The 18,992-nt window shown below is 42.5% G+C and overlaps 1 protein-coding gene across 2 annotated transcripts in view; it reads left to right on the top strand.

The window, feature by feature from the left end:
• The window catches only part of LOC126981145 (hemicentin-2-like), a 159,455-nt gene that overhangs the window by 99,847 nt on the left and 40,616 nt on the right, over positions 1 to 18,992 (top strand). Inside the window, exons 2-3 of one of the 2 annotated variants that reach the window (XM_050831870.1) lie at positions 438 to 549; positions 14,876 to 15,027. In XM_050831870.1, coding sequence (XP_050687827.1) covers positions 438 to 549; positions 14,876 to 15,027 — 264 coding nt within the window. Of the gene's footprint in view, positions 1 to 437; positions 550 to 14,875; positions 15,043 to 18,992 lie in introns of both variants that reach the window. The other variant, XM_050831861.1, reaches the window with a different exon arrangement.

Here is an 18,992-nt window from a genome sequence, read left to right as displayed (position 1 = left end):
GGCAAGTGTTTATAGTGGCGCCCTTTTGCTTGGCTCATGCTGCCTGCCCGGAGTCCATCTTTGATCCTCATTTAGAGAAAATCTAGAGTCCGGGTTGATAGATGGTCCCCACGGGTAGTCTTAGGCCACACGGCGGTCACTTAAAATTGTCAGTCTGTTTATGACGGGTGGCGGGACACGAACCTGAATCCTGGACGCCGCGCCAGCACGCCAACAACTCAGCCACCTCATTCCAATATTCTTTATTCTTTTTTTTTCGTCAGTCTCTCTCTCTCTCTCTCTCTCTCTCTCTCTCAACTATATGAAGAAATTGTCTATAAGAAAGATTAATATCCAAAAATAAATGTACTTGCTTTCTATCTATCAATTTATCTATCTATCACTTTCTCTATATCCTTTTTCACAATCTCTAACATTCTATTTTGTATTATTTCCAGGCAAGCACGATGGGGGGAGGACGGAGTGGAGCGGCGGCGACGGCGGCGTGGGCGGTGCTGGTGGTGGTGATCACGCTACTACCACACTCAGCGACGGCGACCTCCGAGCCAGGTAAGGAAGAGGAGGAGGAGAGGGAGGAGGAGGAGGGAGGGAGGAAAAGGGTCAACACAGCATAAAGGGAGAATGCTTCGTGGTTATTCAAGTCTAGACACATAATTTCTGCGACTCGTAAATCATTGCTCAGGTGAAACGTTATAATCAAGAGGCAGGTGAGAGAGAGAGAGAGGAAGAAAAGCTGAGAAAGAGAGGGTGAGTGAAGGAGGGAGAGGAGGAGGGAGAGAGAAGGAGGGAGGAAGAGAGAAATAAAGAAGGTAAGGATGAGTGACAGAGAAATGGGGGAGTTGGGTGAGAAAGGAAGGGAGGAAGAGAGAGAGAGAGAGAGAGAGAGAGAGAGAGAGAGAGAGAGAGAGAGAGAGAGAGAGAGAGAGAGAGAGAGAGAGAGAGAGAGAGAGAGAGAGAGAGAGAGAGAGAGAGAGAGAGAGAGAGAGAGAGAGAGAGAGAGAGAGGGGGGGAGAAAAGAACGGAAGGGTGAGAATGAGGAAAGGAATTGAGGTAAAGATAATCACGTGGGAGGTGAGAAAGAAGGGAGAGGAAGAGAGGTTCAGAGAGTGAGGGAGAGAGAAGGGGGAGGGAGAGAGAGAGAGAGGAAGGAGTGATGAGGTGAGGAGAAATCGGGAAGGTATGGAGAGTATTGTTTTGGAGATGAATGGGAGAATTATTGGAAGGAGGGAGGGAGGGAAGGAGGGAGGGAAGGAGCGAGGGAGGGCGGGAGGGAGGGAAGGATGAGGAGGTAAGGAGGGAAAAAGGGAATAGAAAGGTACGGAGGAATGTTTCAGATGAGGAAGGAATTGGAAATCGTGAGGGAGGTAAGGAAAGAGGGAGGGAGAGAAAACGGGAGAGGGAGGAAGAGAGGGAGAGGAAGAGGAAGGCAGAGTTGGAGGTACGGAGAGAAAGATGGAGGGAAAAATGGAAAGGAGGAAGAAGAGGCCTAAGGGAGGAAGGGAAAGAGGAGGGGAGAAATAGAGAGAAGCAGGGAGAGAAAGATGGAGGGAGAGATGGAGCAAAAAATATTCTGGGGTAAGGGAGAGATGGAGAGAGGTAGGGAGAGAAAGATGGACGGAGAGATGGAGGGAAGAAAGAAGAGAACTAAGGAAGGAAGGGAAAAGGAAAGGAAGGGATAGAAAGAGGTAGGGATGGAAAGACGGTTGGAAGGAAGATAGTTGAGGAAGGAGGAAGGAGGGAGGGAGGAGGAGGAAGAGGAGGAGGGAGGGGAAGGTACGGAGAAATGTTTAGGAGAGAATAGTGATGGACGAGGAAATTGGAGGGAGGGAGGAAGGAAGGGGGGGAAGAAGGGAGCGAGAGAGAGAGAGAGAGAGAGAGAGAGAGAGAGAGAGAGAGAGAGAGAGAGAGAGAGAGAGAGAGAGAGAGAGAGAGAGAGAGAGAGAGAGAGAGAGAGAGAGAGAGAGAGGAGGAGGAGGAGGACGGGGAGGAGGAAGGTAAGAAGGAATAGAAAGGGAAGAATGAGGAGGAGGAAGATAAGGAAAGAAAAGGAGGAGGAGGAGGAGGAGGAGGAGGAGGAGGAGGAGAAGTAAAATAAAAAAAAGACGAAGTAAAGGAAAGAGAAGGTGAAAGTAAAGTATGAAGGGACGAAAGAAGTAGGAAAAGGAGAGGTAAGGAAGGGAGGAGAGAAGGGAGGAGGAGTGAAGAGGTGAGAGAGGAAACTATTGATAAACGTGTCAAGAGAGAGGAGAGAAAAAGGTGGAGGAAAATAAATAATACACAGGAGCAAAAAAATAAAGAAGAAAACAGAGTGAAGAATGAGGAGGAGGAGGAGGAGGAGGAGGAAAAGAACGAGAAGGAGAAGTGATGGAAGACATATTGGAAGAAAATTGACTTAAAGACGAAAGGAAAGAGAGAGAGAGAGAGAGAGAGAGAGAGAGAGAGAGAGAGAGAGAGAGAGAGAGAGAGAGAGAGAGAGAGAGAGAGAGAGAGAGAGAGAGAGAGAGAGAGAGAGAGAGAGAGAGAGAGAGAGAGAGAGAGAGAGAGAGATGGGAATACAATATGAGACAGAAGAATAAAGAGACACGGAGGGAGACAAATAAATATAGGAATATGAAGAAAGGATAAAGAAAGAGAATGAAGAAAAGACGAAATATATAAAAAAAAATCTGCATGAGAAAGAAATTAGAGAAACTGAAGAGGAAAAAAAGGAAAAAGGCAAATAATAAAAAAAGTAGCCTCAAATAGAAAAAAAAGTGAAGGAAAGAAAATTGGTTAAGAAAGAAGGAAGATGAGAGAAGAAAGGGCTGTGAAGGAAGGAATGACGAAAGGAAGGACAGATGGAAAGTGAATGAATGAATGAAGGAAGGAAGAAAGGAAAGAAGGAAGGTAGGACGAAGGAAGACGTTCAGGAAAGAAGGAAGGAAAGAGGTGAGGCAACAAGAAATAAATGGATAAAGTCTACGGCGCCACTCACCCACGTTTCAATTACCAAGGCACTCTATAATTCAGATAGGAGAGGTGTGAAGAGGCGGAGGTGATAAATAGCGAGGAGGAGGAGGAGGAGGAAGAAGAGGAGGAGGAGGAGGAGGAGGAGGAAAACAGAAAAGAGGGAGGGAGGAACGGAAGACTTGTCGGGTTGTGATTAATATTAACTTTCTTCCTTGACAAATAACGACTTACGGTTGCTGCTACTACTACTACTACTACTACTACTACTACTACTACTACCACAACTACTACTACTACTGCTGCTACTACTACTACTACTTCTCCTGCTACAACTGACACTTATTCTCCTTCATAGTACTTCTTCCCCTTTATCTTCCTCCTTCCTTCTACTTTCCCCATTCTTTCCGCTTCTTTTTCATCCTCTTCGTATTTCTTTTTTCTCCTTCTGCTTCATCGCCTCTCTCCCACCCATCCTCATTCATCCATCCTCCTCTCTTCTACCTCTCTTCCCTCATTCCTTCCTTCTTCCTTCTTCTCCCTCCGTCTTTCTTTTATATTTCGTTTCTTTCCCCTTCATCATCATTCGTTTTTCCTCCTCCACTTCCCTCTAGCTTTCTCCTTTTTTCCCACCTCTCCGCCACTCTGCATATCGACTTCACGCCCTCCACCTGTCCCCTTAATGAGAAAGGTATGGGGCAGGTGTGTGCAGGTAATGTAGGTAGATAAATAAACGAATAGGTAACGGAATAAATATATAAACCGTCTATTTAATTTTTAGTTCGTCCCAATTTTTTTTACTTTTCTCTTCCTCTTCCTCTTCTTTTATCTTCCTCCTTTTCTGTTATTATTGTTTTTTTAATCCTATTCATGTTTTTCTTGGGTTAATTTCTTCCCTCTTCATCATCCTTTAAATCTCCTTCCTCGTTTTTATTTTTCTCTTCTTCCTCATCCTCATTATCCTTATTAAGCGCCTTTATCTTCCTTCTCTGCCTCTCCCTCTTCCGCCTGCATTAACTTCTTTTTTCCTCTTTGATCTCTTTTATAATCCTAATCTTATATTTAATTTCTTCTTCTTTTCTCTCTTTCTTCTTCAGGGTTTTCTTTTTATTTCTATCTTCTTCGTCTTTTTCATTCTTCTCCTCCTCCTCCTCCTTTTCCTCCTTCCTCTTTTACGAGTCCATTGTTTTTCATTCATCGCCTTCCCTCATTCCCTCGCCCCTTCTTCCACCAATTTACTTTTTCCCCTTTAATTTCCTCCGGGCATTTACATTCCTCCCCTTCTCCCTCCTCTGTACTTCCCTCCCTTCCTTCATCCCTCCTCCCCTCCTTTCCTCTCTACTTCGTTACCTCCTTCCCTCCCTCCCTTCTCCCTGCCCTCCTTTTCTTTACTTAATTATCTGTCTCCCTGCCATTCTGCTTCCCTCCTTCCCTCTTTCCTTCCTTTTCCATCCTAATTTTTCTCGTTAGATTTTCCTTCTAAAAAAAAATAAGAAACCTCCTACGTGTGTACCCTCTAGTTCTCCTCTTTCTTTTAATCCTCCTCCTCCTCCTCCTCCTCCTCCTCCTTCTTTCCATGATCAAATAGGTAAAGCCTGAATCCTCAATACTCTACCTTCAACCTTTCCTCCTCCTCCTCCTCCCCCTCCTCCTTCTCCCCTGTACCCACAATCATCACCTCCATTAGTTCCCAGGAGTGACTTGGGGAGAAGAAAAAAATGATGAACCGGAGGAGGAGGAGGAGGAGGAGGAGATGTAAATGGAGTACGGATAATAAGTTTTAGGAAAGGAGCGGGAGAACGAATGGATAAGAGGAGGAAGAAGAGGAAGAGGATGAGGATGAGAAAGAGGAAGAGGAGATGGAGGAGAAAAGGAAGTTGTAGGAATGTAACGGGAGAGTAAACGAATTAAGAGAAAAATGATGAGGAGAAGGAGAAGAAGAAGGAGAAGAAGGAGAAGGAGGAGGAGAAAAAGGAAAAAGTTTAAGCGGAGGAGAAAGGGATCGGCACTAATCACGCGGAATCTGATCCCTCTCAACGCCGTCTAATCGCCTTTAAGTCCCGCTGATGCAACGCCTTGGATGGAGATGAGAGGAAAAAATAAGGGAGGTATATTTTTCTCTCCTCCTCCTCCTCCACCTCCTTATCCTCTCCCTCCTCTTTTTTCTCTCTCTTTGTTTACTGTGTTTCTGGTATTGAGAGAGAGAGAGAGAGAGAGAGAGAGAGAGAGAGAGAGAGAGAGAGAGAGAGAGAGAGAGAGAGAGAACGTTTATCTGCAGTCTATTCTTACCTGCAATTTTAATTATCACTGATAGGTCGCTTTGTTGTCTCTCTCTCTCTTCGGACCCTAAATTTAGACACTGGAATTGACTCAGCATCACGCTCCGCTCCTCTCCTCCTCCTCCTCCTCCTCTTCCTTTCTCCCATCCATCTCACACTGCTTAATTTGTATTCTCCCTTTCATTATCTACAATACAGTCTGGAAACTCTCTCTTCGCGTATCTCCTCCCTCCGTCTCCCCTCTCGCGACCACCAATCACGTGTCCCCGCTCCCTAGCGTCCACCAATCAAGTGATACGCGGCAGGTGAAGGGGCGGGGCTTATACGCCAAGATAAGCTATACGGGACATCAGATATAAGGGGAAGGGAATGGTATAAGTGTATTAATCTTAAGGGGTGTTTGATTGCATAGTCAGATGGTGTTACTGAGAGAGATACAGATTCAAGTGATAATAATTTGGATTTAGAAAAGAAGAGAAACAAAGGAAGGGATGAAATAGCATTAGTATATAGAAACATTAAGGAAAGAAAGAAGATAAAGAGAACATACCCAGAAGAATAGAAGGGAGTGAAGAAAATAAGAATATAGAAAATGAAGGGAAGAAAGGAAAAAAAACAGGAATAAAAAGGAAGGGAAGGGGAGAAGGTAAGAAAGAAGGAAAATTGGAAAGGAGGGGAAAAAGAAAAGGAGGCAAGGGATGGGAGGCAGAAAAAGAGAAGGAAGGGGATGGAAGAAAAAAGGGAAAGAGAAAGCGAAGAGGGGAAAAGAAGGCGAGTGGAAAGAATGCAAGAGAGAGAGAGAGAGAGAGAGAGAGAGAGAGAGAGAGAGAGAGAGAGAGAGAGAGAGAGAGAGAGAGAGAGAGAGAGAGAGAGAGAGAGAGAGAGAGAGACGGAAAGAGTCATGCAAATGTGTCCTACCTAATCCCTCTCATCCTTCCGCGACTCAAACTCCTCCTTAAGGGGATTATAGCGAGGTGCCGCGGGACTGGATCCGACTTGTTGGCATTAGAACCTTTATTTTTTTTATGTCTCTCAAGATTATTCTATTTTTTTCTTTCTCTCACGACTTTTTTTTTCTCTCTCTCTCACTCTCTCTCTCTCGATTATTTAAGTTTATTTGTTTCTGCTTCTCACGTTTTATGCTTTTTATTTATCTGACGTTTTGACATTGAAACCTTTGTTATTTGTTTTGTCACGATCGTATATATGTTTTTTTTCTTTTTGCTTCTCTCTCTGATTTTGCATCTTTTATGTTTTCGTTTTCTTTTTTAAATTCGATTTTTTGGCATGACTTTTTTTTTTATTGTTCCTTTTCCGTTTTTTTTCCTTTGATTGTTTATTCATCTTTGTTTCTTCTTTTCTTTCTTTCTTTTGATGCTATGTTTTTTTTCTTCGTTCTTTTTCTTTTTTATTATTTTCTCGTGTTTAACTTTTTTTTTGTTTCGCAGTTTTATTTATGTTTAGTATTCCAAGTTTTTTTTTATTCTTCTTTTTTCTTTTCTATCATAATTTTTATCTGCCTTACTTTTCGTTACATCCATTCGGTTTATTTTTGCTTTTCTATCTTTTTTTTTATTTTCTTGTGTGATATTTTCCTGTTTCTCTTATTGTTTTTTTATATATATATTTTAATAAAGTTTCCTCTATGGACTTTCATTTAAAAAAACTGCATTTCACCTTTCCAATAATTGTCACACACACACACACATACACACACACACACACATACACACACACCTGTCTAGAATGTTAATCAGTGCCCGAATTCACGTGTTTTAAAGGCGAATATTGTAAAGGAAGGGAAGGGAAGGGAAGGGAAGCGAAGGGGAAGGGAAGGGAAGGGAAGGAAAGGGAAGTGAAGGGAAGTGAAGGGAAGAGAAAAGATGGGAAGGGAAGGGAACGGAGGGAGAGGGGAAATATTGAGAGAAATAGATGAATGGGAGGAAGGGTAAGTACAAAAAAAAAAGGGATAGAGAGAAAATTGAGGGGAAGGAATAGAATCAGAGAAAGAGAAGAGGGAAGTTAGAAAAGGGAAGAGGGTGGAGAGGGATGAACGAAAGACATAAGAAGAAGACAAGACAGATGAAAATAGAAAAGGAGAAAGATGAAGAGAAAAGCAGAGGGTAAGGAAGGTGATTTAAGGAGGGAAAGAATATGAGGGAAGAAAATGAGAGTAGAGGTAAGAAACATGAGGAGAAGAAAGTAAGGGGAATAGATGAGACGTGAAGAAAGAGGACGAAAACAAAAAAGAAAAGGAAAGTGAAAAGAACAAGACAAATAGATAGATAGACAGATAGAGATATAGATAAAAAAAATACTTTGTTTACAAGCCTGATGAATGTCTGTATGTATATATGTATGTATGTATGAATGTATTTACGTCCATAGAAATAAATTAATAAGCGTTTGCATAATTAGGTACATATATATACCTGTACCTAATTGTGCGGGCTATAATGAGGCTGCAACGTGAAATACTGAACTGTTAATGGGTATAGTGTAGGAGAACGAGACTTAATGAATGCAGGATATAAATGAATCAAAGGTAGAGAGGTAGATAGGTAGACAGGTAAAGATGAGGAAGAAAAAAAAAGTATCGCAGGTGTGACGTTAATAAATACAGAATGAAGAAGAAGAATACATGAAGAAAATACAGTGAGGTAAATAAATTGTAGCGCACTAAAATAAGAGGAAAGTAAAGAACACAGATGCAATAGGAGAGAGAGAGAGAGAGAGAGAGAGAGAGAGAGAGAGAGAGAGAGAGAGAGAGAGAGAGAGAGAGAGAGAGAGAGAGAGAGAGAGAGAGAGAGAGAGAGAGAGAGAGAGAGAGAGAGAGAGAGAGAGAGAGAGAGAGAGAGTAAAAGCAATATAGAAGGGAAAATGGGAAATAAAGAAGAAAATTAACTTGAGGAATATAAGAAAACAAGAGAAGAAAAAAATATACGTAGCAGTAGTGGTATTATTATTATTATTATTATTATTATTATTATTATTATTATTAGTGGTAGTAAAGGAGTCGTTGAGCGAGTCGTGATAATCTCTCTCTCTCTCTCTCTCTCTCTCTTACACACACACAAACACACACTCCAACTTCATATCTTTTTTCTTTCCTTTTTTCCTCATGTCTTCCTCCTCCAACATAAACTAAAACAAAACAAAAAAAAGACGAACAAAAAACAGACGACGAAACAGACAGACAGAAAGACAGACACAGGAGTAACCAGGTGAGTGACTTTACCTGTTACCTGGTGGAGACACTATCCATTATGAACGAAAGGGGGGGAAGGGGGAAGGGGGAGGGTAGAGATGGAGGAAGGAAGGGTTGGGGGGGGAATGGTAGGGGTGGAATTCCCGAGTTTTAGCGTTGGAAGTTGAGCCTTAATTAATGAAGCAGCGGGTGGGGGAGGAAGAGGAAGGGGGGAGGAAGAGGGGGAGAGGGAGAAAGAGGAGGGGGGAGAGGGGGGGAGGGGGAAGCAATTAGCGTGGAATTCTGCGGCAAGTCGGTGTTAAGTTATGGCTGAGGAGGAAGGAGGAAGAGGAGAAGGAGGAGGAAGAGGAGGAGGAGGAGGAAGAGGAGGAAGAGGATGAAATGAGAAGTGGGCGGAGAAGGAGAGTTAAGAGGCGGGGAAGATGTTACAGTAGAAGAGGAGGAGGAGGAGGAGGAGGAGGAGGAGGAGGAGAGAGAGGAGAAGGAGAGGTAAGAGGAGGGGAGAATGTTACAGTAGAAGAGGGGGAGGAGAGAAAGGATGAGGAAGAGGAGCAGAATCAGAAGTATATGGAGATAAAGAGGAAACGAAAGAGGAGAAAGTAGAGGAGGAGGAGGAGCTGTAGGAGAACAGGGTGAAGAGGAAATGGAGGAGAGGGAAACGTGTAAGAGAAAGAGGGGGAGGAGGAGAAAGAGGAGGAGGAGGAGGAAAAGGAGAAAGAGGAAAGGCAGAAAGAAAACGGAAATATAATAACAGCCGATCGAGAGAAAACGAAAATAAGAAAAAAATGAAGGAAAGAACAATAATTGAATAGGATGGAAAAGGGAAAATAAAAGAAAGGGAGTAGGAAGAGGAAAATAGGTGAGGAATGGCGGAAGCGAAGCAAAGAAGGAAGGAAGGCAAGAAAGAAAGTAAGCAAGAAAGGAGAAAGGAGTAGGAGAGACCAAACGGAGGAGGAAAAATAAGAATAAAAAAAAGGAAATAAAAACAAAAACTCGTGATTAACAGTAATAGCTTTCCCAAATTTATTACTTAAGCCGAAAATTCACGTCCTACTCCTTGATAGATGGTCATTTACAGCCTCTCTCTCTCTCTCTCTCTCTCTCTCTCTCTCTCTCTCTCAGACAAAGGGATGAGAGAGAGAGAGAGAGAGAGAGAGAGAGAGAGAGAGAGAGAGAGAGAGAGAGAGAGAGAGAGAGAGAGAGAGAGAGAGAGAGAGAGAGAGAGAGAGAGAGAAAAATATGGAACAATTTTTTTTTTTTTTTACCGTTTAAATGACTTACAAATACTACTTTTAAATGCTAATACGAGGAGGAGGAGGAGGAGGAGGAGGGGTAGGATCTCATTTCCATGCAAGGAGTCACCGTGGCCCGGAAAAGGGAGAGATTCGCATCCTTTGATCCTCCTCCTGCATCCTTCCTTCACCTGCTTCAGAGTGGATTGGCCCAAAACACCTGTGCGATCGGGCGTAATGGGTTCGGATCCTCTTTGTGAGTCGACTGATTTCTTCTTTTCATATTTTAGACGTTTTATTTTTGGTTATTTTTTATTGTTTTGCTTCAAGTGTTTTTTCTTTATATTTTTTTTTGGGGGGGGTTGATTTCGTCTTTTTTTATTGTTTTGCTTCTATTGTTTTCTTTATATTTTTGGGGGTTTGATTTCAAGGTTTGTTTTATTGTTTTGTTTCTAATGTTTTTCTTTATATTTTTTGGGGGGATTTGATTTCTAGTTTTTTTTTCATTGTTTTGCTTCAATTTTTATTCTTCATATTTTTTTGGGGGGACTGATTTCTAGTTTTTTTGTTGTTGTTTTGCTCCTCCTTTGTTATTTTTTTCACCTAAGTTTCCCTTCCTAACATCCTTCTTCCCGTTATTTTTTTTCCATTTCATCATTTATTATCTCTTTCTCTATTCTCTTTTTCTTTATATATATTTTCTTCCTAATTCCCTCATATATTTTTCCTTTCATACGTTTTTCCTATTATCATTTATTATTCTATCTCTTTTTGCTATTTTCTTTATTATATTTAGGGCAGAAATTTTTGTTATTTTCTGTGTTTTTTTCAAGTTTCTATTTTGAATCCTATATTTCCTTCACACTTTTTTCTTCTTCTTATCCTTATCATCATTTATTCTGCTTCTCTTTTTGGTCGTCTTTGCTTCTTCATTTCTCACTTCACCCAACCATTCTTCTTTCATGACACTGCATTTTCTTTTCTTTGAGCATTTTACATTTTTCGTTTCTCCATTTCTCTCTCTCTCTCTCTCTTTCATTTTACGTTTTTACTTTCTTAATTTTCTCCTTCCTTTTCCATACCTTTCATTTCTCCACTTTTAATTAGCAATCTCTCTTTTCTCTGCACTTTCTCCTCCCCCTCTTTCTATATATCTTTCTCCCCTTCTCTCTCTCCCTCTTCCTTTTTTTTCATGTTCTTCCTTTCTTATTTTTCTCCTTCCTTTTCCATACCTTTCATTTCTCCACTTTTTCTTAGCAATCTCTCTTTTCTCTGCACTTTCTCCTCCCCCTCTTTCTATATATCTTTATCCCCATCTCTCTCTCCCTCTTCCTTTTTTTTCATGTTCTTCCTTTCTTATTTTTCTCCTTCCTTTTCCATACCTTTCATTTCTCCACTTTTTATTAGCAATCTCTCTTTTCTCTGCACTTTCTCCTCCCCCTCTTTCTATATATCTTTCTCCCCATCTCTCTCTCCCTCTTTCTTTTATTTTTTTTCATGTTGTTGCTTTGTTTATTTTTTCCTCCCTTTCCAATTTCATTTCTCAATTTTCTCGCAATATCTCTCTTACCTGCATTTCTTCTCCCCCTCTTCCTCCCTCTCCATCTTGACTTTTTCCTTTCTTCCCATACCTTTCAATTCTCTATTTTTTTTCGCATTCTCTCTCTTCCGTGCATGTTCCCTCCCTCACTCTCTCTTATTCTCTCTTTTCTTATTTTCGCAGTTTCTCTCTCTCTCTCTCTCTTCTTGATGTTCTTCTTTTCTTCACTTTTTGCCTCGCTTTCGCCTGCCACTGCCAGACCTCCTCTCTTTACCATGTCAAAGCTGAACATTTCCATCACAAAACAGAATGCGAAGACGAAAAAGAACGAAAGTTTGGTGGGGGTGGGGTGGGGGGGAGGAGGGGGAGGAGGAGGAGGGGGAGGAGATGGGGGGAGGAGGAGGAGGAGGAAAAGGAGGAGAGAGAGAGAGAGAGAGAGAGAGAGAGAGAGAGAGAGAGAGAGAGAGAGAGAGAGAGAGAGAGAGAGAGAGAGAGAGAGAATGAATGAATGAATGAACTTAAGTTTGAAAAGGGGAAAAAAAATGAAGCAGGGAAAGTTGGTAATGAAATCTGAACTGCATTGAAAAAAAAAAAAAAGTTAACTGCATCTATTTCACTACTTTTTTCGTTCTTTTTTTTTCTCTGTTCTTAATTTTTTTTTCCGGTGTCAAATTATTATCGATATTTTTCCCTTTATTGTTATTATTTTCTTAAGAGAAGACTCATAATTATTTCTTGTTGTCCTTTTTCTTCCTTCCCCACTACTTTCTTTTTCCCTTTCTTCCATATTTTCCGTCATTCGTATTTCCTTATTTGTATTCGCGTTCCATATTTTAGTTTAGTTTCCGCTTTCCAATCTATTTTTTTTCCGTCCTCGATATACATTTCTATATATTTTTCTTTTTCATCTTCCACGTTATATTCTTTTCAATCTTTTACAAGGCATACTTTTCTCTCCTCCGCCTGATCCACTTCTTCCTACTTCTCCATACCGTCACCACCACCACCTCCTCCTCCTCCTCCTCCTCCACATTTATCTTTGAAGCCGAAACAAGACAAACCTTAAGCAAAGTTGTCTTCCTCATTCACGTCTTTACCTTTCCTTCCTTTATCTCGTACCTCGCGACATCTTCCTCTCTCCCCCTCCCTTGGTCCCTCCCTCCCTCCCTCCCTCCCTCACTCACTCCCATCCTACCTTCCTCCTCCACTCACATGATTCTTTATTTCCTCTTTTCTTTCCTCTTTTTTTCTTCTCATATCCTTTCTTTTCTTCTCATCTCTTCTTTTTTTCTGTTATATTTTCTCTTCTTTCCTGTCTTTTCTCCTCTTCCCTTCTCTTCACTTCTCTTTAATTTTCTTTCTTTGTGTTCTCTGATCATATTTCTTCTTTCCTCGCTTCTCTTCCCTTCTCTTATCTCCTCTTCCCCTCCCTCCTCCTCTTTTTTCTCCTCTTCTCTTCCTTTCCCTCCTCCTCTCTCCTCTTCCATTCTCTTCTCTTCATCCCAACGCCGCGGGCTGATCCATCGTTTCCATTCCTTTCCTTTTGTCGGCGAAACACTTCATAAAACTATTTAATGTGTTCTGAGCCGCTGCTGCTTCTCTTTGTATTTGTGGGAGGATTGGGGGGGTAGGGAGGGTTGGGGGAGGGGGTAGTGGGCGTGGGGAGAAAGGGGTTGTGTTGGGGAGGGGGGATATGTGTGTGTGTGTGTGTGTGTGTGTGTGTGTGTGTGTGTGTGTGTGTGTGTGTGTGTGTCTTATCCCCTCTCTTTTGTTTTCTTAGAGTGGATGATTATTAAGTTTTGATGCCAAGAAAGAAAGTTAGCGATGTATATACTCTTTGCTGTTGTTGTTGTTGTTTATCTTTCCCGACACTCTTACTCTCCCACCCACACACGTATTTTCTTTTCCTAAACCAATAAAAACAAAATAGTTACCCATCTTTTGTACCTCTCTCTCTCTCTCTCTCCCACCATTCTTCCTCTTTTTGTCACCTTGTTTCCTTCCTCTCTCCCACACTTCCTTTTCCTTTTCTTCCTCTTTGTCCCTTTTCCTGACCTGTCCCTTTCCCGCAGCGTCCCCTATTTTTTTCTTTTCTTCAGAGCATCGGAAAAAGTTATCTCCCTTTCCATACCCTTACAAACTAGTCCTCCTCCTCCTCCTCCTCCTTCTCTCCCTCCTCCATTCTTCCTTTTCTTCAGCAGTTGTGGTAGAAGTTATCCCTCCTTTTCATATCCACACTAGCTACTTCTCCTCCCTCCTCCTCCTCCTCCTCCTCCTCTTCCTTTCTTCCCTCATCGACGCAGCTCACACGTCTTCTTCTTTTTTCCAGTACAAGGCAAAAAGTATTCTCTGTACATTCTCACAAACACGATGTTCTCTTTTCTTTCTGGTCTTTTCATTTCCCTTCTCTCGTTTCTTTAATCTCTTTCTTCCTCTGTATCATCTTCTAGGGCCACTCTCTTTTCATTCTCTCCTTTCACTTCTTCTCATTCCTCATTTCCTCCTTTTAGCATTGCCGTTTATAAGTTTCCTCAGTGTCTGTCTGTGTCTCTCGTAAGGATGACTCTCAAAGGTGAATATCGTTTTTTTTTCCCGCTTTTCATCTTCATCAGCTTCAATATTTCTGACTATCCACTTAATACAATATCCAATTCTCTCTCTCTCTCTCTCTCTCTCTCTCAGCGGGCTCAATCTTCTTAGCTCTCCATACAACATAAGTCTCCTTCTTCCCGTTCTCCATCAGCATCAGTCTCCCTAAATCTCCACTTCTTACATCTAATTCTCCCTCTCTCCCCATTCTCCCCAGCAGCATCAGTGTAACTCTCCCACTCTCCCATTTCTCCCAGGCAGCATTATTCCAACTCCTCCCCTGTCACGTCCCTTTTCAGTAGCATCAGTCTTTCTATCTCTCCCCTTCCCATAGCGTCTTATTCTCGTTCTCTCCCGTTCTTCCTATCCATCTCTTTAACTCTACACATCCCACCTCTAACTCTCCCTATCCCTACGACCCCTCCCAGTAGCTTTATCCTCTCTAACTTATCATCTTCCTATAACAAGCTAACCCCCCACACTCCACATTTCCCACAGCCTTACAAACTACTGCTCTTCTTTTTCCTCCTCCTCCTCTTCCTATTTCCTCTTTGTCAGTAGTTAGTATACCTCCCTCTAACTAACTTTCCCTCTCGACACGATCCAGCAGCCCAGTAGCTTTAACCTTTCTAACCTCCCATCTCCCCATATCATTCTAACTCTCACTCCCCCGACACCTTTCCACCCAGGGTCATCATTTTAAATCCCTTCGACTCCCCACCCCTTCCCCCCAGCGTCATCATTTTAAATCCCTTCGTCTCCCCAACCCTTCCCCCCAGCGTCATCATTTTAACTCTTACTCCCCCGACCCCTTCCCCCCAGCGTCATCATTTTAACTCTCACTCCCCCGACCTCTTCCACCCAGGGTCATCATTTTAAATCCCCTCGTCTCCCCACCCCTTCCCCCCAGCGTCATCATTTTAAATCCCCTCGTCTCCCCACCCCTTTCCTTCAGCGTCATCATATTAACTCTTACTCCCCCGACCCCTTCCACCCAGCGTCATCATTTTAAATCCCCTCGTCTCCCCACCCCTTCCCCCCAGCGTCATCATACTAACTCCCCTCGTCTCCCCACCCCCAGCACTGGACGGCACCACGGAGGACCCCATGTCAAAGTTCCGCCACCTGCTCCCCGAGGCCAACCTGTCCAACAACTCGGTGACCAACGTGACGGTCCAGCTCGGCGCCACAGCCTTCCTGCCCTGCAAGTACCGCCACCTGGCCGACCACCAGGTCAGTGAGGATCAGGTGTGTACCCCACGCTTTCCGCACGTCCCGCCACCTGCACAGGGCCCTCGTGGGGGGAGGCACAGGTAACGGATGTACTAACTAACTAACCCTACTTGCCTTCACGTCTACGCATACCTTACTAACAGGTGTGGGGAGTGACAGGTAACTAATCAACCCAATAACTCACCTCACCTACCTTCACGTGTGCTGTGTGGCAAGATATCTCACTAATAGTTGTGTGATGGGTGACTTACTAACTAACCCTACTCACTATCCCCTGTGTGTGTGTGTGTGTGTGTTTAACAGGTAATTAGCTCGTTAACACATAATTCACTAACAAGCATTGACAGACATAGACATAAACTAAAAATAATAATAACACATGTCCTGGCGACTGATAGAGAGACAGGAGTGGGACAGGTAATTTGATCGCGTACAGGTGTGCTTTGCGGTATATTACTAACTCACTAACAGGTGCACCAGGAGGCAGGTAAATCCCGACTCGCCTAAACGACCCACCTGAGCAGCCAACTTATAAACAGGTGTGAAACTGCAGGAAACTCACTCAGGTAAACACGACCAGGCACTAAATTAATTAAAAGGAGCGCTCGGTGACTAATTCCAGCAGGTGTGAAGCGGCAGGTAACAGAGACTCATTAGCATGTGTAACGCCGAATTATTGAAGCCGAGCGTGATTTCGAGAGTTATGTGTGTGTGTGTGTGTGTGTGTGTGTGTGTGTGTGTGTGTGTGTGTGTGTGTGTGTGTGTGTGTGTGTGTGTTGTCTCGGAATTTGCCGTTTTAGATTTGTTGATGAGGTGGATGAAGTTAGAGCATTTGCCAGAGAAGGATGGATTACACTAACATCAGAAAGAGAGATGGAGAACGTTAGGAAAGATCTTTTGGATGAAGTTAGAGCATTTGCCAGAGAAGGATGGATTATACTAACATCAGAAAGAGAGATGGAGAACGTTAGGAAAGGTCTTTTGGATGAAGTTAGAGCATTTGCCAGAGAAGGATGGATTACACTAACATCAGAAAGAGAGATGGAGAACGTTAGGAAAGATCTTTTGGATGAAGTTAGAGCATTTGCCAGAGAAGGATGGATTATACTAACGTCAGAAAGAGAGATGGAGAGCGTTAGGAAAGGTTTTTTGGATGAAGATTGAGAATTTGCCGGAGCTGAAAGGGGTACACGAATAACAGAAAGAGAAAGAAGTTAAGGACGTTAAGTAAAGGCTTTTGGATGAAGTTAAGAGTAATTGCCGGAGCAGGAAGGAGTACAGTAACACCAGACAGAGAGAGATGGAGATGGAGAACGTTGGGAAAAGCCTATTGGATGAGGTTAGAGCATTTGGAAGGAGTACACTAACATTCAGATAAAAAAGACGGGTGGTGAACATTGGGAAAGGCCTTTGTTCTTAAGTGGACTAGGAGCCAAAGTTTAGGATGAAGATAAATACGCTGAAAAAATTATGGTGTTATACTGTAAGGTTAAGCAAACTATATGAGCCGACACGTAAACATATCACTCAATCAATCATCAGGTGTAGGGAACTGCAGGACAGGTAAACAGCTCATTAACAACCTCGACGTGCAAAAGATACCTAACGCAAGGAGCGAAAAATAACCTGAAAAAATGACCTAAAAATCGACCTCCATGTGCGAGAGGAGGCAAGGCAGGACCAAGCAGGTGTAACAGGTGGGAATGGCCGGTAATCAAACGGACAGGTGACTAACAGTGGGAGAGGCAGGTGGAACGAGACAGGAAAACAGTGATCAGTGGAGCCGTGAGATCAGGACGAAAAGGAAAGTGATGAGTGGCCGAGGCAGGAAATTGACTGACAAACCAACTGAGATATATAGAAAAAGGCAGGAAATTGGTTGGTAAAAATGTGAAAGATCAAACGATAGTAAGTAGAAAGGAGACTAAAATGCGAGTTAGTATGATGGCGAAGGAATATGAATGGATGGATAAAAGAAAATAATGTCAGAAAAGTGGATAAAAAAGCAAATAAGGTAGAGAAGATAAAATAAAAAAGGAGAAATTTGAACTTGATAGCAATATAATAATGGAAGACGAAAACGGGAATAATATGGAAACATGTTTGACGAAGAAAAATAAAAAAGAATGTAAAAAAAATACTGAAGAATTAAAAAGTAAAAATTTGAAAAGGGCGTGACTCGCACAGCAAAACAATGACATTATATACGGAGGGAATGAAAAGGAAAACATGTCAGATGATCGAAAGGGAAATAAATATATGAAAAGGCGTAAATACTAAAATGAATAGTAAAATAGATAGACGTGAAAAATGCGACACTAATATTGACAACGATAGAACGTGAGAAGAGAAAGAAAAAAATAACGAGCGAGGATGAATAATAATTAGATCAAAAAAATTATTGTTTGAAAAAAAAAATAGACACACACACACACACACACACACACACACACACACACACACACACACACACACACACACACACACACACACACATAAATGTCGCAACATGCAATGAATGAAACATCAAAGGCGCGCAAAACAGTTGTTGAAAATGTGGAACAGGAAACACACACACACACACACACACACACACACACACACACACACACACACACACACACACACACACACAGATTAAAGGTGATGCGCTTGACCTGACGAAAAAGTGTACAAATAAAAGTGGGTAAAAAGGATACGAGAACAAAAGGAATGTAATTATTAAAACGAAGAAAACGGAAATGCTAAAAACGATACGATATTGAGGACGACGATGATGATGATGATGATGAGGAGGAGGAGGAGGAGGAGGAAGAGTAGGAGGAGGAGGAGGAGAAGAGGCAAAAAAATAAACAAAAAATACACACACACACACAAAAAAAAAGAATCACACCTACCTCTACCTGCACGCATGTATGTATGTATGTATGTATGTATGTAGGTATATATGTATGTATTTATCAAGTGGCTGAATGTTGATGTATGCGTATATTGATATATGTGGACGTATGTATGAATGTAAGTATGAATATGGGTGGATGGGTATGTATATGTTTAGCTTTGTGTATAAGACATTCCTAATCAGCAAAAATAAAATCGAGTGTGTTTGCAATTGTGTGTTTGTCTATGTAAGGGTCTGGTTATATCTGTGTGTGTGTGTGTGTGTGTGTGTGTGTGTGTTTTACCGTCTATCTCCATCACTCCGCATTATTATTTTTTTATCTCTCTGTCCCTTTGTACGCGTGTCACAATGGCAAAAGCACCACCAAGCCGACCCCCACACAAACACTATCAAACACACAAACAAAAAATGGCACGTGAACTGTCCGCGGTTAAGTACACCTGTCCCTAATGAGCTTGTCCAGGTGAACGGGAAGTCAGCGTAATGGACGGCAATTGTAAACCATTAGATGATATAGCGAGCTGGTGGTGGTGGTGGTGGTGGTGGTGATATCGATGTTGATGGTGGTAGTGGTGGTGGTGGTAGTGGTGGTGGTGGTGATGGTAATGGTGGTAGTGGTGGTGATGGTGGTAGTGGTGTATTTTCTTCCATAATAACCTTCATATCATCGTATTTTAATATCGAGAGAGAGAGAGAGAGAGAGAGAGAGAGAGAGAGAGAGAGAGAGAGAGAGAGAGAGAGAGAGAGAGAGAGAGAGAGAGAGAGAGAGAGAGAGAGAGAGAGAGAAAACACCTGCCTCCCTTGAAATAATTAACGCATCGTGAAATTTACATGAACAGGAAATTTGTGTTATAGGCTAATATGATGCCTGGTTGGTTGGGGAGGGGAGGGAGGGGGGGAGTGAAGGGGAAGGGAGGAGAGGGAAATGGAGAGGGAGGAGAAGGGAGGGGAAGGGAAATGAGAGCAAAGGGGAGAGGAGAGAGAGGAGGGGAGAGGAGAGGAGGGGAGAGGATAGCAAGGGAAGGGAAAGGAAGGAGAGGAAGGGAAGAGAAGGAAAGAAGAG

This window comes from Eriocheir sinensis, chromosome 4, assembly GCF_024679095.1.
Source record: "Eriocheir sinensis breed Jianghai 21 chromosome 4, ASM2467909v1, whole genome shotgun sequence".
Classification (NCBI taxonomy): domain Eukaryota; kingdom Metazoa; phylum Arthropoda; class Malacostraca; order Decapoda; family Varunidae; genus Eriocheir; species Eriocheir sinensis.
Note: the sequence above shows the minus strand (reverse complement) of the source record. Positions and strands in the feature narration are given on the sequence as shown.